The sequence below is a fragment of the Ranitomeya variabilis genome, chromosome 1 (genome assembly GCF_051348905.1).
Source record: "Ranitomeya variabilis isolate aRanVar5 chromosome 1, aRanVar5.hap1, whole genome shotgun sequence".
NCBI classification, from domain to species: domain Eukaryota; kingdom Metazoa; phylum Chordata; class Amphibia; order Anura; family Dendrobatidae; genus Ranitomeya; species Ranitomeya variabilis.
Window position 1 is genome coordinate 805,087,679 of NC_135232.1, and position 21,483 is coordinate 805,109,161.

General features: G+C 34.9%; 1 protein-coding gene across 8 annotated transcripts in view; it reads left to right on the forward strand.

Moving 5' to 3' along the window:
* NRG1 (neuregulin 1) overlaps nt 1–21,483 on the forward strand; it is a 1,056,081-nt gene that overhangs the window by 1,011,269 nt on the left and 23,329 nt on the right. For 5 of the 8 annotated variants that reach the window (XM_077274106.1, XM_077274114.1, XM_077274157.1 and 2 more), the window contains 2 exons: nt 8,570–8,690; nt 12,271–12,329. In XM_077274106.1, the coding sequence (XP_077130221.1) occupies nt 8,570–8,690; nt 12,271–12,329 (180 nt within the window). Of the gene's footprint in view, nt 1–8,569; nt 8,691–11,769; nt 11,838–12,270; nt 12,330–21,483 lie in introns of all 8 variants that reach the window. The other 3 variants (XM_077274096.1, XM_077274151.1, XM_077274124.1) reach the window with 1 other exon arrangement.

Sequence of the window (21,483 nt, forward strand, 5' to 3'; positions counted from 1 at the left end):
GAGTCATATGGTTCAGTGCTGGATAAATAATTAGTAATCTAGTGCTTTGTTTGTCCAAGTGTTCGATGAGTGAATCCATGTCATAAAGTAAAACAGCGGAAAAGACAAAACATTAGATAATGAATTTGCTCATACAGATGTGGTTCTCTGTAGTTTTTAGACTATGACTAGGTAACATGTACATTCCCAGACTATAGTTAGGTTTCACATTTCATTATCCTTCCTGAGAAAATCTGGATCAACTCAAGTGGTATTGCTCACAGAGATGAAAAATTTCCAGCTCTTAGCTGATTTGTATAGATGAAAAGAAGACCTCTAGATATTCTAAAGTTGGATGGAGGTCTAGCGCGCCTGATCTATAAGCAAGCAGCATGTTGAGTCCCAGATTCCTTCATGGCTGAGCTGTGTTAGATCCTGTACAATGAATAACAATCAAGGTGATTGCGGCTACATATCAAATGGACTGTAACAATTAAGGAGAAATTGTACAAAATAAAACAGAACATAGTAATTATTTTTGTTAAAATTCATTAGCTGAACCCAAGATTTGCTAAGATGTACTATCACTCATCTATTATTATGAAACATTACTCTTATATGTTCTACTGATGGAGAACGTTTTATGGAGGGACTGAATTACTATGACTGGGATTAGAGTCCTGTGCATCGCCAATACCCATGCAATAATACTACTACACTATTCTAATGAACAGTCTGCAGGTGTCCGTCCGCTGCAAAACTCGCAAACACAATAATGAGCCTATGTCCATTATTCTTACCGTCTGACATTTTCTGGTTAAAGCATTAGTACTAATTACATCACCATAATCTCTATATCTGCTGCCAATACTGATCTTTCCTCATAAGGCCTCAGTGTCCTGTTCTTTGCTTTCTTGAGAAAATGACCCCTAGAAGACCTTAGTGTAATGCTGAAGAACAGTGAAGTGATTAGATTGACAAAGGCCATGTCACACTAAGAAAGCTACAGAAAGTATGGATAGATACATGGATAAAGGAAAATGAAGCAGCACAACATGGAAAAAAAATGCAAACAATTAAAAAAACTCACGGTGCAGGCCTCCTGGACCAACAATCCCATAATACGTCAGATATATAAAGATCAAATGAGCCAGCACTCTACTAATAAGCAAAAGTGTGGACTTTATTAGCCCATATGGGCTAATAAAGTCCAGACCTTTTGCTTATTAATGGGATGTTGCCCCTTTTCATCTTTATAGATAGATATGAGAGATATAGATAGATAAACAGATAGATGACAGATAGATAGATATGAGATAGATAGATGATTGATAGATATAGACAGATAGATATGAGAGATAGATGGAAAGATAGATAGATAATAGTTAGAGAGAGATAATAGATATGAGAGATATAAATAGATGATAGATAGATATGAGATAGATAGAGATAGATAGATAATTGATAGATAGATAGATATAGATAGATACATATGTGATATATAGATAGATATAATAGATCGATAGATACATAGATAGATAAATATCTAAAGATAAAGATAGATAAAAGATGGATAGATAGATAGATAGATAGATAGATAGATAGATAGATAGGGAGATAGATATGAGATAGATAGACAGACAGCTAGATGATAGATAGATAGATAGATAGATAGATAGATAGATAGATAGATAGAAAAATAGAAAGCAAAAAAGCAGCACAGAAAAATAGAAAGCAAAAAAGCAGCACAAAAAACTAACATTGGGTGCAAAGGACTTTCAGGTATGTACCAACCCTCAATAGATATATGCAAAAAAAAATGAAAGCAGAACACCATAGTAGTGTAAATTCATGTGCAATTTAATTGCCCATCGGCGACGTTTTGGTCCCAAAAAAGTGGACCTTTTTCAAGCAAGATAGATATATAGATAGATAGATAGATAGATAGATAGATATGGGAAAGATAGATAGATAGATAGATAGATAGATAGATAGATAGATAGATAGATAGATAGATAGATATGAGATAGATGGATGGATAGATAGATAGATAGATAGATAGATAGATAGATAGATAGATAGATAGATAGATAGATACAGTAGATAGATAGATAATAGATGGGTACATAGATAGATAGATAGATAGATAGATAGATAGATAGATAGATAATATATAGATAGATATGGGATAGACAGATAAATATGAGAGAGAGGTATAGATAGATAAGGGATAGATGGATAGATAGGTAGAGTAGATAGATAGATAGATAGATAGATATGAGATAGATAGATAGATAGATAGATAGATAGATAGATAGATAGATAGATAGCTACGGGATAGATGGATAGATAGGTACAGTAGATAGATAGATAGATAGATAGATAGATAGATAGATAGATAGATAGATAGATATGGGATAGATAGATAGATAGATAGATAGATAGATAGATAGATAAATAGATAATAGATGGGTAGATAGATAGATAGATAGATAGATAGATAGATATATGGGTGGATAGATAGATATGAGATTGATGGATAGATAGATAGAACTGGATAGATAGGTACAGTAGATAGATATGAGATAGATAGATAGATATGGGATAGATGGATAAATAGGTACAGTAGATAGATATGAGATAGATAGATGATAGATAGATAGATAGATAGATAGATAGATAGATAGATAGCTATGGGATAGATGGATAGATAGGTACAGTAGATAGATAGATAGATAGATACTACATGGGTAGATGGATGGATAGATAGATAGATAGATAGATAGATAGATATGAGATCGATGGATAGATAGATAAAAGATAGATAGATAAATAAATAGATAGATAGATAGATAGATAATAGATAGATACATAGATAGATAAGTAGATAGATAGATACAGTAGATAGATAGACGGACAGATAGATAGATATGAGATCGATAGATAGATATAACTAGATAGATAGATAGATAGATAGATCTAGATAGATAGATAGATAGATAGATATGGGATAGATAGATGGATAGATAAATATGAGATAGATAGATAGATAGATTATAAGATTTTACTGTCTAGTCAGATAGTTTAGAAGCTTGAGGAGACTCTTGCATAAACACAGAACATAAACATATTGATCTCCCCCATAAAACAAATTAGAAATTATAAAGTGTTAATCCCTAACTTGTATTCTCCCCTATGTTGATTTCATAGGAGACAGTTGTGACAAGTTTTCCTTAAGAACCTGTATTGTAACATGAACCAGCAGCTACACATTACTGACATTGAGAATTTACAGCTTTACATTGAATGTTCCTGGTAAATCTGGATTTTGCAGGAGATAGCTACTTATTTAACTCATTCAGAACCTACATGCTGTTGTACAAAGGATAAGAATTGCTTTGATCTGTAGTATCTGAACCTAAGAAATTGATAGCTTATCTGGCTTTCATTACATACTTACTGTAGGTCACTATCAGTGAAATTTATGCACAGGGTTCAAGAGTCATAAAATGCCGCCTGAATAAATAGATATATGTCATGGATTACCACTCCATATATAGACTGTCATCCATATCCAAATATATCATCACGCAGCGCCATCTAGAGGGAGTATAAGGCCTTGCATTGAATTGTATAAAGAAGTAGAAAAGGAAAAAACTCCAATTTCTTAACACATTATTGATTCTATTTGTATCAGACAAATAGAATCAATAATGTGTTAAGAAATTGGAGATCATTTGTTCATTAGGGATTAGCATAGGTATTTTAATATTTTAACCTCATTTAGCTTAACGGGGATTTGCATTATTGTCACTTCTTCTTTTCCATGTGCACGTTTTGTCAACGAAAGTAGCGATAAACATGACCTAATCTGGATATGTCAGGAAATGATGCGCTTTCCTTATTCTGCAATATATATTCTTGTAAAGCTCATTCCTACCTGCCAGCTGAACCTGCCAAGGAATGCATGAGCTTTTATGACAACAATGCCGTATCTCGAGGAGGACTGCTTGAGAGCTACAATTTGCTCAGGAAATCCTGAGATAAAGATTTGGTTAATCTATACTCACAGAAGTTACTGCAATTGTCAAACCTGTCCAACCAGACTTCAAATCTAATAGATGCATTTTCCTCTAAAACCTCCTAGTCCTGTGTCGCATTTTTTTTTTTATATCATATTGGGCCATACCAGAAATAATCCCATATGCTAATGTCATGATTTATATTCTGAGATTCCACATAGGCACATTAAACGGAATCTGTCACCAGGTATTTTCTACCCCATCGGAGAGCAGCACGATGTAAAGACAAGGACACTGATTCCAGTGATATATTACTGGGCTTCTTGCTGGCATTTTGATAAAATCACTGTTTACCTGCTGCAGATCTAGCAGTTCTCTGAATGTTGAGCTTTGTATAACCCCGACCACACCACTGATTGGCAAATTTCTACCCATGTGTAGGGTATACAGAAACCTGCCAATCAGTGTTGAGGTTATACAGAGATCATGAATATGTTTGACTATCTGGCAACAAGTTTACTAGTCCTCTAAGGCTGGTGTCACACTTGCGAGTGCAATGCGAGTTTCTTGCATCAATTCCTGGCACTGCCGCCGGCACTTGGGACCGGAGTGTTCAGAGGTATAGAAATACATGCAGCGGCATACTCCAGTCCCGAGTGCTGGCAGCAGTGCTGGGTATTGATGCACAAGTTTCTCGCATTGCACTTGCAAATGTGACCCCAACCTAATGATAATATCCTGATCATAAAACAATTATTTTATCAAAACTACACTAAGCAGCCAAATAAGTGACACATCGCTGGAATCAGGGTTTTTGTTTTTATATTATGTGGCTATAGGATTAGGTAGCAAAAACCTATTGATAGATTCCCTTTAATTCTACTAAACAGTTACTCTAATATTTGTCTTTAAAAGGGTAGACTGGTACCATCTCTTTTTTAATATGCTCTTTTTTGGGCACATGAACAATATAAAAGGGAATACTCTACCCACCATTAGTCAGATTGGTGAGTGGCTAAAGAGAATGGCTCTCGCTAAGGTCCTCCTGAGCCATCGTTGTTCATTTGTTACATTAGAATGACAAGAGTCTAGTCTAAGAAGGGGAATCTTGAAGAGACAACACTTTTAATTTGACAGTTTTTTCTTGACAGACTCAACTTTCTTAACGATTTATGCTATGTGTTGCGCAATGAATAGCCTGTCTCATTGACTTGACAACCTGAAAATTCATCTCCCCAGATGAAAATGTAAGATAGTTTTAAAGATATGTGTCATAAATTCTTAGTAATTATTCTTTAGCCTTTGATAATTGTATAAAATATCTCATAAAATTCAGTGCTTTTAATCACTTTGTCTACTCAGAGAAAAAATGCAACCCAATATGGCTGCTGGCACCGCTACCAAATAGCTCATTTTGGCAAAATAAGCTATAGCCAGGCAAGCCTCTGCGGGGTATGTCTTTTGTGACGTAATACGGCTATTAGGGTATGAGGACAGGGCTTGCATTCATGGGACAACCCCTTTAATAGAAATCTATTATTCATTTAATTGACTCTAGTTAGAGGTTGCTTACATATCACCCAGAAGCTGAAATACTATATATCCATTCAGTACTTGGCACAATATGTGCTATATACCTTAAAATTGATACCTTGTTGTATATATAACCCCTGCCCTTCAGTAAGCAGTTGACTTTCATCAATGGTTGAGCAAAGGTTCTGCAGAGTCAGAATGTATGTAGCTGTTTCAGGTAAGACTTATATCCCCTATCCAAACTTTATTGTAAGCTATTTGATATGATCCTTCATGGTATTTTAACAGGAAAACACACTTTGAAATATTTGGTATGCTATTATCTCTAAATACAATAAAGACTGTGTTTTCTTCTTTTTGGACATGCTTCCAGGAAATGCATTGTCTAATATTATCTCCTCAGTGTTTGTCCTGCAGATACATTATCGGAGGCTTGTGCTATGCACGGTCCCTGGGGAAGCTAGAAAGAATAGTTTGAAGCCGAAAACACTTCAGGATTGAATATTCACATGTAACACATACTAGAGCTATAGTCATCTTACAGTATGGAAGGTGCGATTGTTGAAGAAGTCTGTTTGATAAAAACTTCATAAATAATATTCACAGTCCCAAGAAGTGACAAAAAAACTTCTCAACATAAGTTTAAAGAAAAATGTCATTATTTTAGAACAAAGTTATGTTGCCTTGTACAATTTACCGTGTTCATTTAGTTACTGTGGTGTTGTTACTTATTTTTTTGCTTATTTGTAGAACAAACTATTAACAGAATAGAGGTAGTCATTTGACACACCTTATAGGACTGCAGGTATAATCCTCGGTCTGTTATTATGGTGCATTAGGGAAGTTGGAAAATTCAGCAAGCTACACCTAGAAATTAGGTGGCTGGAGAAATTAGGCATTAACATGCCATTGCAAATGATGTTATTTATGTATGAACTTGTACGTTTTGGCAGTATTGGCCAACCAGTGTTTGGGGACACCCCTTGTATGCCAAATTTTAGGGGAGAAAAGGACTGGGCATACATATTTAACTTCATATGCGCGTGAGTCAGGAAGATTATTCCTACAAACTAAATGGGATTTTAGGTTTGATATCGACTGATATTTGCTAGAAAATGGCCAAGAAGGTTGTCAATTCAAGTGCTGTTCAAAACTTTTATAAACTGCTGGAAATTCTCTATGCCTAGATGACATGTCAGAAGAAGTCACTAAGAAAACGTCTAATTCAAGATATAGGCATCAGTACATTCTCATTGTTTTGTCTTATATTCTTTTCTTTTCATAGTTACATAGTAACATAGTTATTAAGGTTGCAGGAAGACTTTAAGTCCATCTAGTTCAACCCATAGCCTAACCTAACATGCCCTAACATGTTGATCCCCACATTACTAATAATTTGTTAGAAAATAGTCATAGACTAAGGCTGGTTTCACACATCTGTGAAACACAGATCTTCTCTTGCATCGACCCAACCTTCAGGTGTCTGACCTGAGCTAACTGTTTCTTCTTAGGCATATGTAAGGCGGTTAGCTCAGATCAGGAGACCGGGAAGGCAGAACGGGTTCTGCAATGTGAGAACTGTCTGTGTTTCACGGATGTGTCAAACCGGTCTAATGCAGTTGTTTTCCAAAAAAGTGTTTAATGTCATTTATGACTTTCTGCAGATTTGTTGACACCTGAGCTGCTAAAATTACTACTAAAGCTTTGAAAAAATTATTTTTAAAAAATAATAATTTTTGTACGTAGTCGTGTAGTACTCTTAGAAAGTATGAAATTATATTTATCTTTTTCTATTGGTGGCACACATTATTTTCATAACTTTCTCAGGTTTTATTGCATAAAATCGAAATCATTACCGTAAATCTTTTGACTTACACTAATTCAGGTTACACGGCTACTACAGTGATATGTGACATCCACACACTGTTCTCGCCCATGGTAATTTAGAAAAACAGATGTATTCCATCACTGCTCACACTCTACTATAAACTGAGAACCCTAGTGATTCCTGCTTTGAAACTGTTCAGCAATCGGTTTTTGGTCTATAAGTTTCTATTTCAGAATGGAAATAATAGCAGAAGTATGCAAAACTCTCCTTTTTCTCATTTGTTTGAAATTAGGTTTACATCCATAGCTAAACATCTGGGGCAATGCAAAATAGCCGTAACAACATTCTTCTACTAGTGTCATCATCATTCTACAACCCTATATAACTTTAAAGAGGACTTGCAACTATGTAAAAAGTTGCCAGTTATGTCCTTCTTTTATTTCCACTGTTTCTCAGAATATGCCATTTTTTGTATACTTTGTAAAATCTGCCATATGGATTCCTTGTAAGCAGTGGCAAATTACTTATGTGTCAATACACATATACAAACTAGACACACAGTACTAAGGGTCAAAACGAATATAAATAAAGCACTGGAGGGATGGCTAGCCCAATGTGAACAGGGATTAACCCATGACAAGAGAAGGAAATAATGAAAACAAAAAGTAACTTCATGAACATAATAAAATAAAGTTAAGTAACAAAAGTTACTCAAACATTTAAAAAAAAAAAAAAGGCACAGCGCTGCCACTGTACAGCAGATTTAAAAAAGAAGAAAAACAAGAGATGTAGTACTCTGGGGAGCAGCGGAAATAAAATAAAATTAAAAAAAATATTTTTTTTTAACTGGGGACAGGTCTTATTTAAACTGTTCTTCAACCATAAAATAAAAGAAAACTTGCAAGGAAAAGGCACTACAACATAATTTGTTTTGCTTCTTTGAATTATAGTATTGATTTGTCATGAATTTGTGACTTTAGTAAGAAAAAATGTTTTTATTTGTTTGAAAAAGTTTTAAAATATATCCAGAACTTAATATTCATTAAATCTTCCTTTAAGGACGCCAAAAAAAAAGTAACGTCAATTGTAAAAGTTGTTGGCTGGTCAATAAACTTGTTCATTCAGTCCCATAAATAGTGTATTAACACGTTTATTACAATGAATGCATCATTAAGTTTAACCTCTTTTTTTTGTATTCCCTATGCAGTGTCTCCGGTAGGGCATCTGACAAAATGTTCAGAAAAAGAGAAGACATACTGTGTGAATGGTGGTGATTGTTATGTGATCAATGGAATTACAAGCAGTCCGGCAAGAAAATACATGTGCAAGTAAGATTAAGATTACTTATATTGTACTTTGTTTTGTGATTCGTCTTTCTACAAGTTAATGTTCGGTCATGAGTACTGAGTGATCCATACATTACTGAGCCCACATGACTGGGCAAAACACATGCATGTAGAAAAGCCGCAGAGACACCATCACGTGTTTCTCAACACAAGCCATGAAAAGCCAGGTCTTTCTGGATCACTGCGTTGAGAAACATGTGATGGTGTCTCCGCGGTGTTGGACGTTTTGATCTCCCCGGGGTCATTCATCCTTATGTTCATGGGCAAAACACAGTGACATGGGCTCAGTAATAAGAAGACCGCTACATGTAGACACCGAAACTGCTATATAAATTCAGTTAACCATTATCATCTCTTTACCTGTGGGCATCTGAAAGGTATAAATCCCAACTGTACAAAGAACCAGCAGTTAAAAACAATGTGTTATAAAATGTATAACAAAAGGGATTTTCTATTCTCAAAAATATTTAATTTTCCCCATTTTCATACAGAAATACCTAGACCATCGTATCTAGTGAAAAACTGGACCATTAGTGTTCTAATTAGCCAATATAAAAAAGTTGTGCTGATATATTCAATGATGCAGTGCAAACGGATGTTGTATTTTTTACACAGTTCTTCAATCTTCATGGCTCTGAATATTACCTTACATTTTTGCGATGTTTTTAAGCAAAATTTTATGGATCAGGAAATAAAATTGGGAGCGAAAGATCATTTTTAATATGCATATATTACTGAAGTCCTTTGTATTGTTAAATTTAGGTCAGACCTAGCAAAGCTTTCTACATTTGTGTAGCAGATTTGGTTTCTAAATAGCAGCACAGACCAGGTATAGGCTGCTCCTATCTATGCACTAGAAGAAAGAGTAGCCAGTTCATCAAAACCAGTACATGCTACACCAGTCCTGATGGAGTACAAGAAGTGCTAAATTCATTAAGATAAGCACTTCATCTGCTCCTTCAAACTAGTAATGCTATTCCAGTCATTGACTGTAGTATCATTTCTATTGTGAAAAAGGCTGGCAGTTTTGATCAACTGGATGGGGGAGAAAAGATCACATCCTTTCCCAGCTTTGTCCATTCCAGCGGAGCTGATTCAAACTGGCATAAAAATACCAAAAGTACCAATATTTTTGCTCAACACAGCATTGCGGTGTTTGTGACCTTTCAAAGCTTTTGCGCCACTTTTAGAGTGGCGTAAAAGCTTTGATAAATTGGGCCCACTGTGTCTATGCCGGTCTTCTTGGCTTTCATATCCAGTAGAGGAGCCAACAGCATAGAATTACATTATGTTTTACAGAACTGTACTGAATACAGGAGAAAAGGAGATACTCTCCTAATGCATTGACTGAACCGACCTTCAATGACCACTTCGGGTCCCAATTGCTATTTAGAATCAAAATCTCTTTTGGAAAAAAAAATTGTCCACAATCATGCCCTGTAATAATTACTGTAAATAACTGGAGGTATACTTTAAGATAATTGGTCAGTCTATGTAATGTTTCTTATAATTTAGCACTGACATTCTCCTCTCAACGACTGTCCAATTTACATTTTGTACAATATTGGTTACACTTGTTTTATGTATTTCATTACATCCACTGAATTAATTCTGAGTGCACATACCTACCAATATGTCAGCATAGCTAATTTAGAATTAACAACTGAAACACCTCTTCCTAGGTGTAAGACAAGTGATAATTGGGCAAGTTCTAACACATTTACCCGAAACATTGAAACTTAATAGTGCTTCTAAAGTTGATTAAAAGAAAAACTAAGTTTGTTTGGATATTTCAAGTCTACTTTTTATCTTTTGTTCTACTGTTATACAATTTTTACAACATTATGTGAATTTGCTGTCATTCAGCAATTTTTAGAACAGAAATAATTAAACTGTGTTTTAAGAAGGAAATAAAATGATTAATTCAAACTTCTGTTAATTGCTAAAGTTGCCCATACATCTTATATAGCAAATGACCAGATGTTCATTCAGCTGACACCCATCCTTTACAACTCCCCAAATACACATGTATTTTTTAAATGGCTGAACGTATTTGTGTGCTTATTCAGGGATTGTAGGAAGCTCATGCCAGACAATATAGTTATAGTTGAACCTGCCTAATTCTTCCCTTACATAAACTGTCAGGGGGAGTTAGGAAACCTCAATAAACTTTAGATTGTCAGCCAATCAGACCAAAATAGTCTGCTCATTGCATTTATATTTACGTTTTTCATCTGTATATCATAGGTTTTCTATTTTAAGACCCCTGCACCTATTGAATAAAAATGTTTGATGTTCAAAAAAATATTTTTTATAATAGTAAATGTCAACAATAATTTGACCCTTTGCTATATAAAAACTACCCAAAGCAATGAAAATGTCACATTCCGAAGCTTGTACTGAATCTTGTATCATTGTACTGTATTATGTAAATCTACTTTCTCCATGTAAAAATATTACATTTTAATGCTACCTTTACTTTGCCATTGTAGGTTGTGCATCAGTTAAAGGACTCTATCACCAGACTTTTACTAACAATTTGAGAGCAGTTTAGTGTAGGGGCTAGAAACTCTTATTTCAGTTATGTATCATTTGCTTGAAATTATCACTTGAGGACTACTTGGCCGGCTGCCATATAGTCCAACCATGTCCTCCTCTGTGATTGGCAGCTTTCTGCCTATGCACAGTCTATGCAGTAAGCTACCAATCAGTGGTGTGGGGCGGCGCTATACAGAGCTCAGCATTAAGAGAACTGCTAGATCTCCAGCAGCTAAAACAGTTTTTAATAAAAACTGCCCCACCCAGTAAAGTTAGTGATACATTGTTCGAATCAGGGCCTCTACCTCTACATCATGGTGTTCTCAGAAGGGGGAGCAAAAACCTGGTGACAGATTTCCTTTAAACATCATCTTTCACCTTGCATATAAAAAGACTGTGTTACTCTTTTAAAAAGTGAAGTTTATTTTTTTTCTATCATGTCCTACAGGAGAATACATTCAGGTGGATGCCATTTTTCTTTTTTTTTATATTTTATTTTGCTCATTACATTTTTACCCTTTAGGTGCATACGTGGATTTACTGGATCAAGATGTACTTCAACTGACCCTATGAGAGTCATGAGACCAGAAAGTATGTCCCAATAATCTGATTTAATTCCTTCATCCCCAAATACAGCAACAAATAAAAAATAAATCAGACATACTTGGTGAGGTCTTTTATCAGAGACAATAGTTACTTTTTGTACTGCACATGACTTTAAATACATCAGTAAATCGGCTAATCAGTTACCTGCAACTGTAAAAAAATAATCAGTAATTCATTCAAAGAGTTCATCTGACAAAGTTTCATTTAGTGTTGTCATTTTTTGAAAAGGGTTGTCATCTAAGTTTTTATATAAGTGGAAATCAAATATTAAGTCATGCCAGTGCAAAAAGTAAGAGTCAATCTTTGGTGGTGGACCTCCAAAAACAATCAGTTTACACTTTAAGGATCTTCTTTCTTGGCATATATTCAACTCTTCTCTTTTCTCTGTTTTCTCCACCCTTTTTGTCTTTCCTCTCAGGTGCCCAAATGAATTTACTGGTGATCGCTGCCAAAACTACGTAATGGCCAGCTTCTACAGTACGTCCACTTCCTTTCTGTCTCTGCCTGAATAGGAGCATGCTCAATTGGTGCTGCTTTCTCGTTGCTGAATCTCTCTTCAGATCTCACCTAGTACTTGATGTATTCTCTACTAGGCTCAGTACTGTTTGCTCTGCCTGTAGCATGATTTAAAATAATAATAATGGAATATTATTATTATTAGTGCAATATCTTTTTGATGCACCAATGTTAATGGGCATGCATGCATTATTATATTAAAAAAAGTTTTAGCCACTGTAAAGGTAAGAACACAAAAACCAAGTAAACAGCTTCCTCATTTATGCATACAGTATACATATATGTGTGTTTGGCCACACAAAAAAGGAATTTATTGAAAGAAAACCAGAATACAATTATAATTTATATATGCATATAACATATACATATAAAAAGTTCACGTTTTAATTGCCTTTTAGATAATAAGGTATCCCATTAGTAATGCGCTATACTAGTAACTATCTTATCATTAGACAAATCAAAGCTATATCTACATTTCATCAAGAGTTTGCCAAGGAATCAAAGCAGCCAAATATCCTTGGATCTCCAGTTTTTTTTTACCTATGTGCAGACATACATGTTTCAGTTTTAACTATTTCTATATCTTAGCTGACAGACATATCAACACCTTAGCATTTCAAGAAACTTTTACACACGATTCCTAGGGTCCACATACAGCAAACAACTCAGCCAGACTTTGTGATGTACTGTACAGCACAACATTTCATTTTCATGGTCACTTGTGTGTGGGCACGACTTCAAAACCTACCGAGGACTCAATTTATTTAATGTGAAAACAAATCTGAAGCAGATTAGATTAAGGGAAGCATGAAAAAAGTTAATTTTATATTAATATCATTTATATAACTTGATAATGCTAATTTAGACTGCTTAATCACATTGTGTTAACTCACTAGCTATTCATCTCCTAATGGACATACCACTTTTCCATTATGATGTGAAAGACAGTGATTATTCTTCCCGATTTTATGATCCTGGTGCTACCACTACTTAACAGCATTCAATTCCTCCTGCTAACAGAGATCAAGCAGAGGAAATTGAGCACTATCAATGTTTGCAGCACTCAGTTAACTCTTTACATACAGCTATCAATAACAACTGCTGAACTTAAGAATGTGACAGAGGGAGATTGCTGCCTCTGTCACTCCATCGCATCTCCACAGCGCAGTCTCAATGGTCGCCTAGCATAAATCAAATGCCAATAGACCTGCTGGAGGCAAGATCTATTAGGCTGCCTGTCAGTATTACACTGACAGTATTAACAATGTAAAATACAATTCAGAATATAAAGTCGTTTCATAAAAAACAAATGCCAAATAAAAAGGAGATACATTTGGTACCACCATTTCCATAATGACCAATATACTAAAAATATTTATCCCACTCAGTGAAAGTGGCAAAAAATTCAAAAACTAAGAATGAATTGCCATTTTTGTTAATCCCGATTCACATAAAATGAAATGGCAATAGATGAAATAGTTATATGAATCTCAAAATAGTACCATAAGGTCTCATAGAGATAAAAAAATAAAAATGACTTTCAGAACAGCTTTTTTTTAAAGTTTTTTCTTGTGAGAATGTAAAATAACATAATAAAGTTACCATCTGGATATCACTATATTCAAATTGACCCTTAAAATGATGCTATATCTTTATCCTGTATGGAGAATGGAAAAAATGCAAAGAACAATTGCAGTTTTTTTGTTCATCCCAGTACAAATAAAAAGTAATCAAAAAAGTCATATGTACCCAAAACTGATACCAGTGAAAAACACTGCTTGTTTCACAAAAAATATGCTCTCATCCAATGCTGTCTACTAGAGATGAGTGAACATGGTCAGCTCCCTCCTTATTCAGCAAGCTTTAGCGCTTACCGAAGAAGCTGCATCGGGAACCCAGCTAACTGGAATGCTCCTGATAATCAGCTGTTCCGAGCCACAGCTGTATGTCTCGCGGCTGTGTGACAGTCACAACACACAGGCTCTCCATGCATGTCTTGACTTCATTGCAAATCAAATATCCTTGTCAAATGTAAGCAATCAGCTGAATTCAAATTTCGGCATTTTTGCTTTTCTCTACTGTTCATGTTTATGTAAAAGAGCACAGTAGAAAATTCATGATAGACAACAAAATATATGCAGGCAAACATTTTCCAGATGTCAGAACTGCCTTCAGTTGTTTCAGTAGTTTTTTTGTGTTTGTAAATTAATACAGCATGATTTCATGATCAAATATTGAGTGTGCCCTTACGTACAATCAATAAATGTCAGTATTAAATGAATTACGCAAATTAGAAGGGAGTGGGCATCACCCGGGAAGTTCAAAATTATCAAATCAGCCTCATGCATGCAAAAGTAGTCATAAAGAAGGGTAAGAGAAAAAGGAGTATGGAAAAAAACAGCGATCACCAAAAGATACAGTGGGAGATAAGCATTTGATCCCTTGCCGATTTTGTAAGTTTGCCCACTGACAAAGACATGAACAGTCTATAATTTTAAGGGTTGGTTAATTTTAATATTGAGAGATAGAATATAAAAAATTAAACCCAGAAAATCACATTGTATAAATTACAGCGGCATTTAACAAGCACTTCTGGCAATCGCGCCGGAACACAAACACCGGTGTCCCCGTCACGTGATCTCGGGTCACCGGTGTGTTGACATGACAACCTGAAGTTTCTTGGAGACCTCTATGGTTGTCAGTGATGGCTTGCTGTGAGCGCCACTCGGTGGTCGGCACTCATAGCAAATGAGTAAATCTGCTATATGGAGGTGATGTGATCATTGCCTCTATGCAGCACAGCCGGGTTGTGGCAGCTTTTAGTCCCCTATGGAGACTATTGAATCATGCCAAAAGTAAAAAAAATAGCTTTTAAAAATAAAAAAAATAAAATTTCAAATCACCCCCTTTTTCACCTCATTCAAAATAAAACAATAAAAATAAAATCAAACCTACATATATTTGGTGATAAAAAGTCAAAACGCCAGAATTACGTTTCTTTGGTCGCCGAGACATTGCAATAACAGGCGATCAAAAGATCGTATCTGCACCACAATGGTATCATTAAAAATGCCAGCTCACCACACACAAAATAAGCCCTCACCCAACCCCAGATCACAAAAAATGGAGCCGCTACAGGTATCGGAAAATGGAGCAATTTTTTTTTTTTAACAAACCTAGACATGTATGGTGTCTATGAACTCGTAATCACCTGGAGAATCATAATCACAGGTCAGTTTTTGCATTTAGTGAGCCTAGTAAAAAAGCCAAACAAAAAACAAGTGTAGGATTGTACTTTTTTTTCAATTTCACTGCACTTGGAATTTTTTTACCGTTTTCTAGTACACAACATGGTAAAACCAATGATGTTGTTCAAAAGTACAACTCGTCCTGCAAAAAAACCAAGCCCTCCCATGGTCATATTGACAGAAAAATAAAAAAGTTATGGCTCTGGGAAGAACGGGAGAGAAAAACGAAAACTCAAAATCGAAAAAAGCTCTGGGGGTTAAGGGGTTAAACCAATGACTTGACATCATACATGCGCTATTTTCTATCCTACATATCTAAATACATAGTATTGATTGACTTTGAGACTTAATCCACCAACATAAAAAAGTGGATTATAGTTTAACAAGTATCTAAAGGTCTTACATTAACCATAGCAGTGCAAAAGTTTAGAAAAATGTATTTTAGATATATTCCTATCTTTGCAACCCTAAACATTGGATTGAACATCACTTCAGTCACATATCCAAGGACATGTAGTTTATCTGGTTAGCTGGTGGAATGGTACAAATTGATTTACGATTCTCTAACTAGTTGGGCAATTAAACACAAATGTGTAACTATCTCATTAAAGGGGAAGGATATGAAATGTTTTTTTCGTCTTCTTCAGTAGATAAAAACAAGCAATTTTGCAATGTACTTGTTACTAAATCTCTTCCCTGTTCTCAAAAATGGGGTATTTTTTATTGTTTGGGGCTCATTGTCTAGACTACAGCGGTTGCATAGTGCTTTCAAGTTCTTTCCAATAGATCTCTTAAGCACTGTTCTGAATCTGTTCGGGATTGCTGGAAGGCGCTCTTAGCTCCTGATCTGACCAGCTTTACTGGTACAGTGCTCCTCCATTGCTTCAGAGGCAAATCAGGAGTAAATTAGGCCAATGGTGTGACCATGCCGGTGGTCCTAAATGTCAACCTAGCAGGAGCACCCACTTCCCAGAAACCAGGAAGTTAGGAGGCTGGACAGTGGTGCACTCCTGAAAGAACACCGGCCAGTGTCTATATTACATCTGCAGTAACCAGACTTTGGGAAGGGACACATTACAATCCAAAATCAGCCTATTGCTTCGTATGAAGTAAAATAGTATATAAATTAATTGAATTACTTCTGGAGTACTTAAATAGTGCCATCATTTTTGACAGTGTGAATTTCTGCATGTTTGATGTCAGTTTTGATTTCAGTGATGCAGTAGTCCATGTATTGTAGGGCCTGGACTATTACCTTAAAAGATAACCAATAAATAAAGTAGCATTCTAGGACTCCAATAATTTCCCCCCAAAATTCTAAAATGTTACAGGGAATTGTGTCACATGACTATATTTATAAGTACTTAAATTGTCTGTGATTAATAACATGGCTGCTTTTTTTCATAATCAAAGTCACAGCTATCCATAGGCTTATACTGTATATTACCCACAACTTGTGACATGTGTGGCACTGTTTTTGGAGTAAAGCAGATATGTTTTTCTAATCTTAGACAAGTACGTTGTGATATACTGATTCACCCACTATCCATAAATAAAGATTTCCATCATTTTTGACATACAAAAAAACAGCAATGCCTCCTTTTCAATACCTGAGTTCAAATTAGAATACCATGAGGATGTATCCTCAACAAGGTTTAAAATGTAAGATAATAGTATATTTCTTTCAGTATTTAAAACTTGTGTCTGTCTGTATCTGTACAAAATAATACAAATACAATAATATATTACTAGCAAATTAGTAAATTACACAGGTCAACAAAAAAATTTTTTTTTTCTGGTGTCCAAAATATTTTAATGAATTTGGGGTATTTTTGGGGTGCTGATTCTGAATATGCTATCAGTTTTGCCAGATTGGCTCAAGTTTTTGACATTTTTGGTATCTTATTTATAGCACTTGTTGGTAAATGCGACGCATCATCTCATTAATTTCTTTGGATTAGTACTTGAACTGAGCAGTTCTCAATATAGTTTTGTGTTAATTAGTGTTCTAAAAGTTTGTTCATAGCTTGATTTTTGCACTAACTTTATGTTGTTGTCTGTTTTCCAGTGAAAAGCATGAACTCATCAAGAAGAAGTTGTCTTAACGATCCAGACTCATTCTGTTACATTTGTGGTGAATACACACTGCCAAAACATAGAAGAAACATAACAGACTTCGTAAAAAAAGTGTATTTTGCCTATTTTGGGGTTATGCTTGGGGACCAAGACAAGTTTTGGGCACCACACATAGTGTGCAAAGCATGTATCGAATTATTACGAAAATGGAGCAAAGGACAAAGAAAAAGCTTCAAATTTGGTGTTCCAATGGTGTGGAGAGAGCCAAAAAATCATCATGATGACTGTTATTTCTGTGCAGTGCAAGTGCAAGGATTCAATAAGCATAAGAAACGAAAATGGGAGTAACATGGAATCTGCAAGAAGGCCTGTCCCTCATTGTGAAGATGTGCCTGTACCTGTGTTTACCATAAATAACAGTCATCACAGTCATCATGATGATTTTTTGGCTCTCTCCACACCATTGGAACACCAAATTTGAAGCTTTTTCTTTGTCCTTTGCTCCATTTTCGTAATAATTCGATACATGCTTTGCACACTATGTGTGGTGCCCAAAACTTGTCTTGGTCCCCAAGCATAACCCCAAAATAGGCAAAATACACTTTTTTTACGAAGTCTGTTATGTTTCTTCTATGTTTTGGCAGTGTGTATTCACCACAAATATAACAGAATGAGTCTGGATCGTTAAGACAACTTCTTCTTGATGAGTTCATGCTTTTCACTGGAAAACAGACAACAACATAAAGTTAGTGCAAAAATCAAGCTATGAACAAACTTTTAGAACACTAATTAACACAAAACTATATTGAGAACTGCTCAGTTCAAGTACTAATCCAAAGAAATTAATGAGATGATGCGTCACATTTACCAACAAGTGCTATAAATAAGATACCAAAAATCTCAAAAACTTGAGCCAATCTGGCAAAACTGATGACATATTCAGAATCAGCACCCCAAAAATACCCCAAATTCGATGAAATATCTTTGGCACCAAAAATGCTGTTGACCAGTGTTATATATCCCACACATCTTGCAAAAATAATAATGAAAATTAACACTTAGTTTGTAGCACGACTATAGATGTGGGCTGCTTACCCTCAGTTCTGCAGATTAGAGCAGGTGTATATGACTCTGCATATCCCCTTTTTTTTGGAGACTGTCCAGTTTACACTGCCACTTCATCCTGATTAACTTTGAGAAGCATTAGTCTAAAACCATATCTCTGTAATTGCAGAAGTAGCTTATTTTTCAGTAGCTTCCATAGAAATGCAATGTCAAACAGGCTGAAAATGACTATACAGTGATTGACATTTTCTGAAAGTGACTGACCGGTTAGTCACTTCTGTTAATTATACCTACAAGTCCTTTGAAAAATTACACATTACATTTATTAAATATAGTGGCATGTAAAAGTTTTTGCACCCCTGGTCAAAGTTACTGTTATTGTTAACAGTTAAGCAAGTTGATCTCTAAAAGGGCTAAAGTTAAAGGTCACACATTTCCTTTGTATTTTAGGCAAAAAATATATTTTCATCTTTTACATTTTAAAAATTGCCAAAAAAGAACATTTGCTTAACTGTTCACAATAACAGTAATTTTGACCAGGGGAGGGGTGACCAAACTTTTATCTGCCACTGTAGATGGAAATGAGAAGATAGAAGGATTAATAAAAACAATAGATACATATAATATATGTATATTTATAAATATAAGTAAATAGAGTATGTATATATTTCTATTTCATCCACTTATATATCAAATCTATTTAGATAGATAGATGATAGATAAATATATATGAGATAGATAGATTGATAGATAGATAGATAGATAGATAGATAGATAGATTGATAGATATGAGATAGACATGAGATAGACATATAGATAGATAGATAGCTATGAGATAGCTTGATAGAGAGATGAGATAGATATGAGATAGCTAGATAGATAGAGAGAGATGAGATAGATATGAGATACAGATGACATAGATAGATATGAGATAGACAGATAGATAGAGAGATGAGATAGATATGAGAGATAGAGAGATGACATAGATAGATATGAAATTATATGAGATAGATATAAATAGAGATGAGATAGATGTGAGATAGATGCATAGTTAATTTGGTTGAAAAACGGCAAACGTCCATCACCATCAAGTTCAAATGAGAGATGGGAAAGGACAAAAGCAAGGAGCATTTGTACAACCAAAATGTATGATACGGCCCACTCCAAAAGAGCTCATCTTTCACCCCTTATCCCAATTGCCAATGCACTGGACCAAACATTAAAAAAATATCTTTGCACATTTACATACGTATCTATGTCATTTTATTCTAAAAAAAAAAAAAGCATTTAAGACTTTTTTAAACCATAAATGGTTCCCACTGTGACCAGCTCCTGAGGTACACTAGTCCACAGATTAAGTCTTATGGTAAGAAAATCTGGTCTCTGAAGGGTAAAGAGGGCTGGTCTCTGGAGATTGAGCCTTTCTTTCTCCAGGCCAAGGAATGGCCCTGTTATCTTTTGAGGGAGTTTTACATGAAATAGCTTTTCACCATTCTTCTTGTATGAGCATTTATGTGCATGTAAAATATAGATAGATTTGCACTGGTACACTTAAGACTGCATGACACTCTTAGTCCTCCAGTTAGCCGTGCCAAAATTCTTACACTATTAGTTACAAGCACCTTGCTGTGGAACGTCTAGTTGACGCCATGTCTCGAGATGCACTGAGAGAGGAGAGGCACCCAAAGAAATATGACAAAAACAAACTTGCTTGGGGTCGAATGGACCCCAACTGACTGATTAAAGGTTAAGTAAGCACTCTGTCATATTCTCACATGCTGTTTAATGAAACACACATTAGGCATTTAACTCCACAGGTAATGAACCAAACACAATGTTCCTTGTCCACCATAATGGAAGTGTAGCTGTGAATAAAAATGAAACATTAACTGCTTCCCTTGTGCAAGGTTTAAAGAATAATTTACATTTCTCGGCATGTTATCTTGTTAAGCTACACAGCCAAATTACATTCTGGGTATGCAGATCAAATTCTGATTTATTTCAAATAGACGCTGCATATTCCATCTTATAAAATTAAATTGTTGAGATTTTCTACCATAAATGCAAAAATATGTATGCATGGGCATGCTACTAACCAAGCTTTTGTGTGCAACTAATGTCTAATGAGCAGTGTCAATATAGGCTCTCATTAATGGCTGTCTTTGGAAGAAATCTGGATGGATGCCGTTTGTTTAACGTATTCCTTTGAAGTGTTACTGATTGATGTCCGCAAATCCTGATAATCCAATTTTATTACTTTTTTTATTTGTTGTTGTCACATTTGGATTTCATTGTTTAGTTGCCACATATAATGACACATTTTATTGATTTTTTTAGATATTGTTAGTATATATTTTTTCTTAAATTACAATGTTCTAATTATTAAAGTGTGTTTAACTTTTTAAGGCTTTAAAGCCCATGCTATAGCTTTAGGATATAGTCAGAATGTAAACTGCAGTTGGGTTTTAAAAGAAAAATATAAAAAATATCTAATTATTGAGCTTGTTGTTTTCTGTAGCTTAGCATACATTATTGACTTGAAGAACAGTTAAGCTATTGATGCAAATGTACTAAGTAACAGGTATTCTGATTCTACTGTAGTGTTATTCAAACAAATAAATGTTAAAACAAAGTATGCAAAAATGTAATAATAGTATACTCTAAGGGAATATAGAGATGTGCAATGTATATGAAAAACATTCAGATTTCTTCCTGTGTCCCATGTG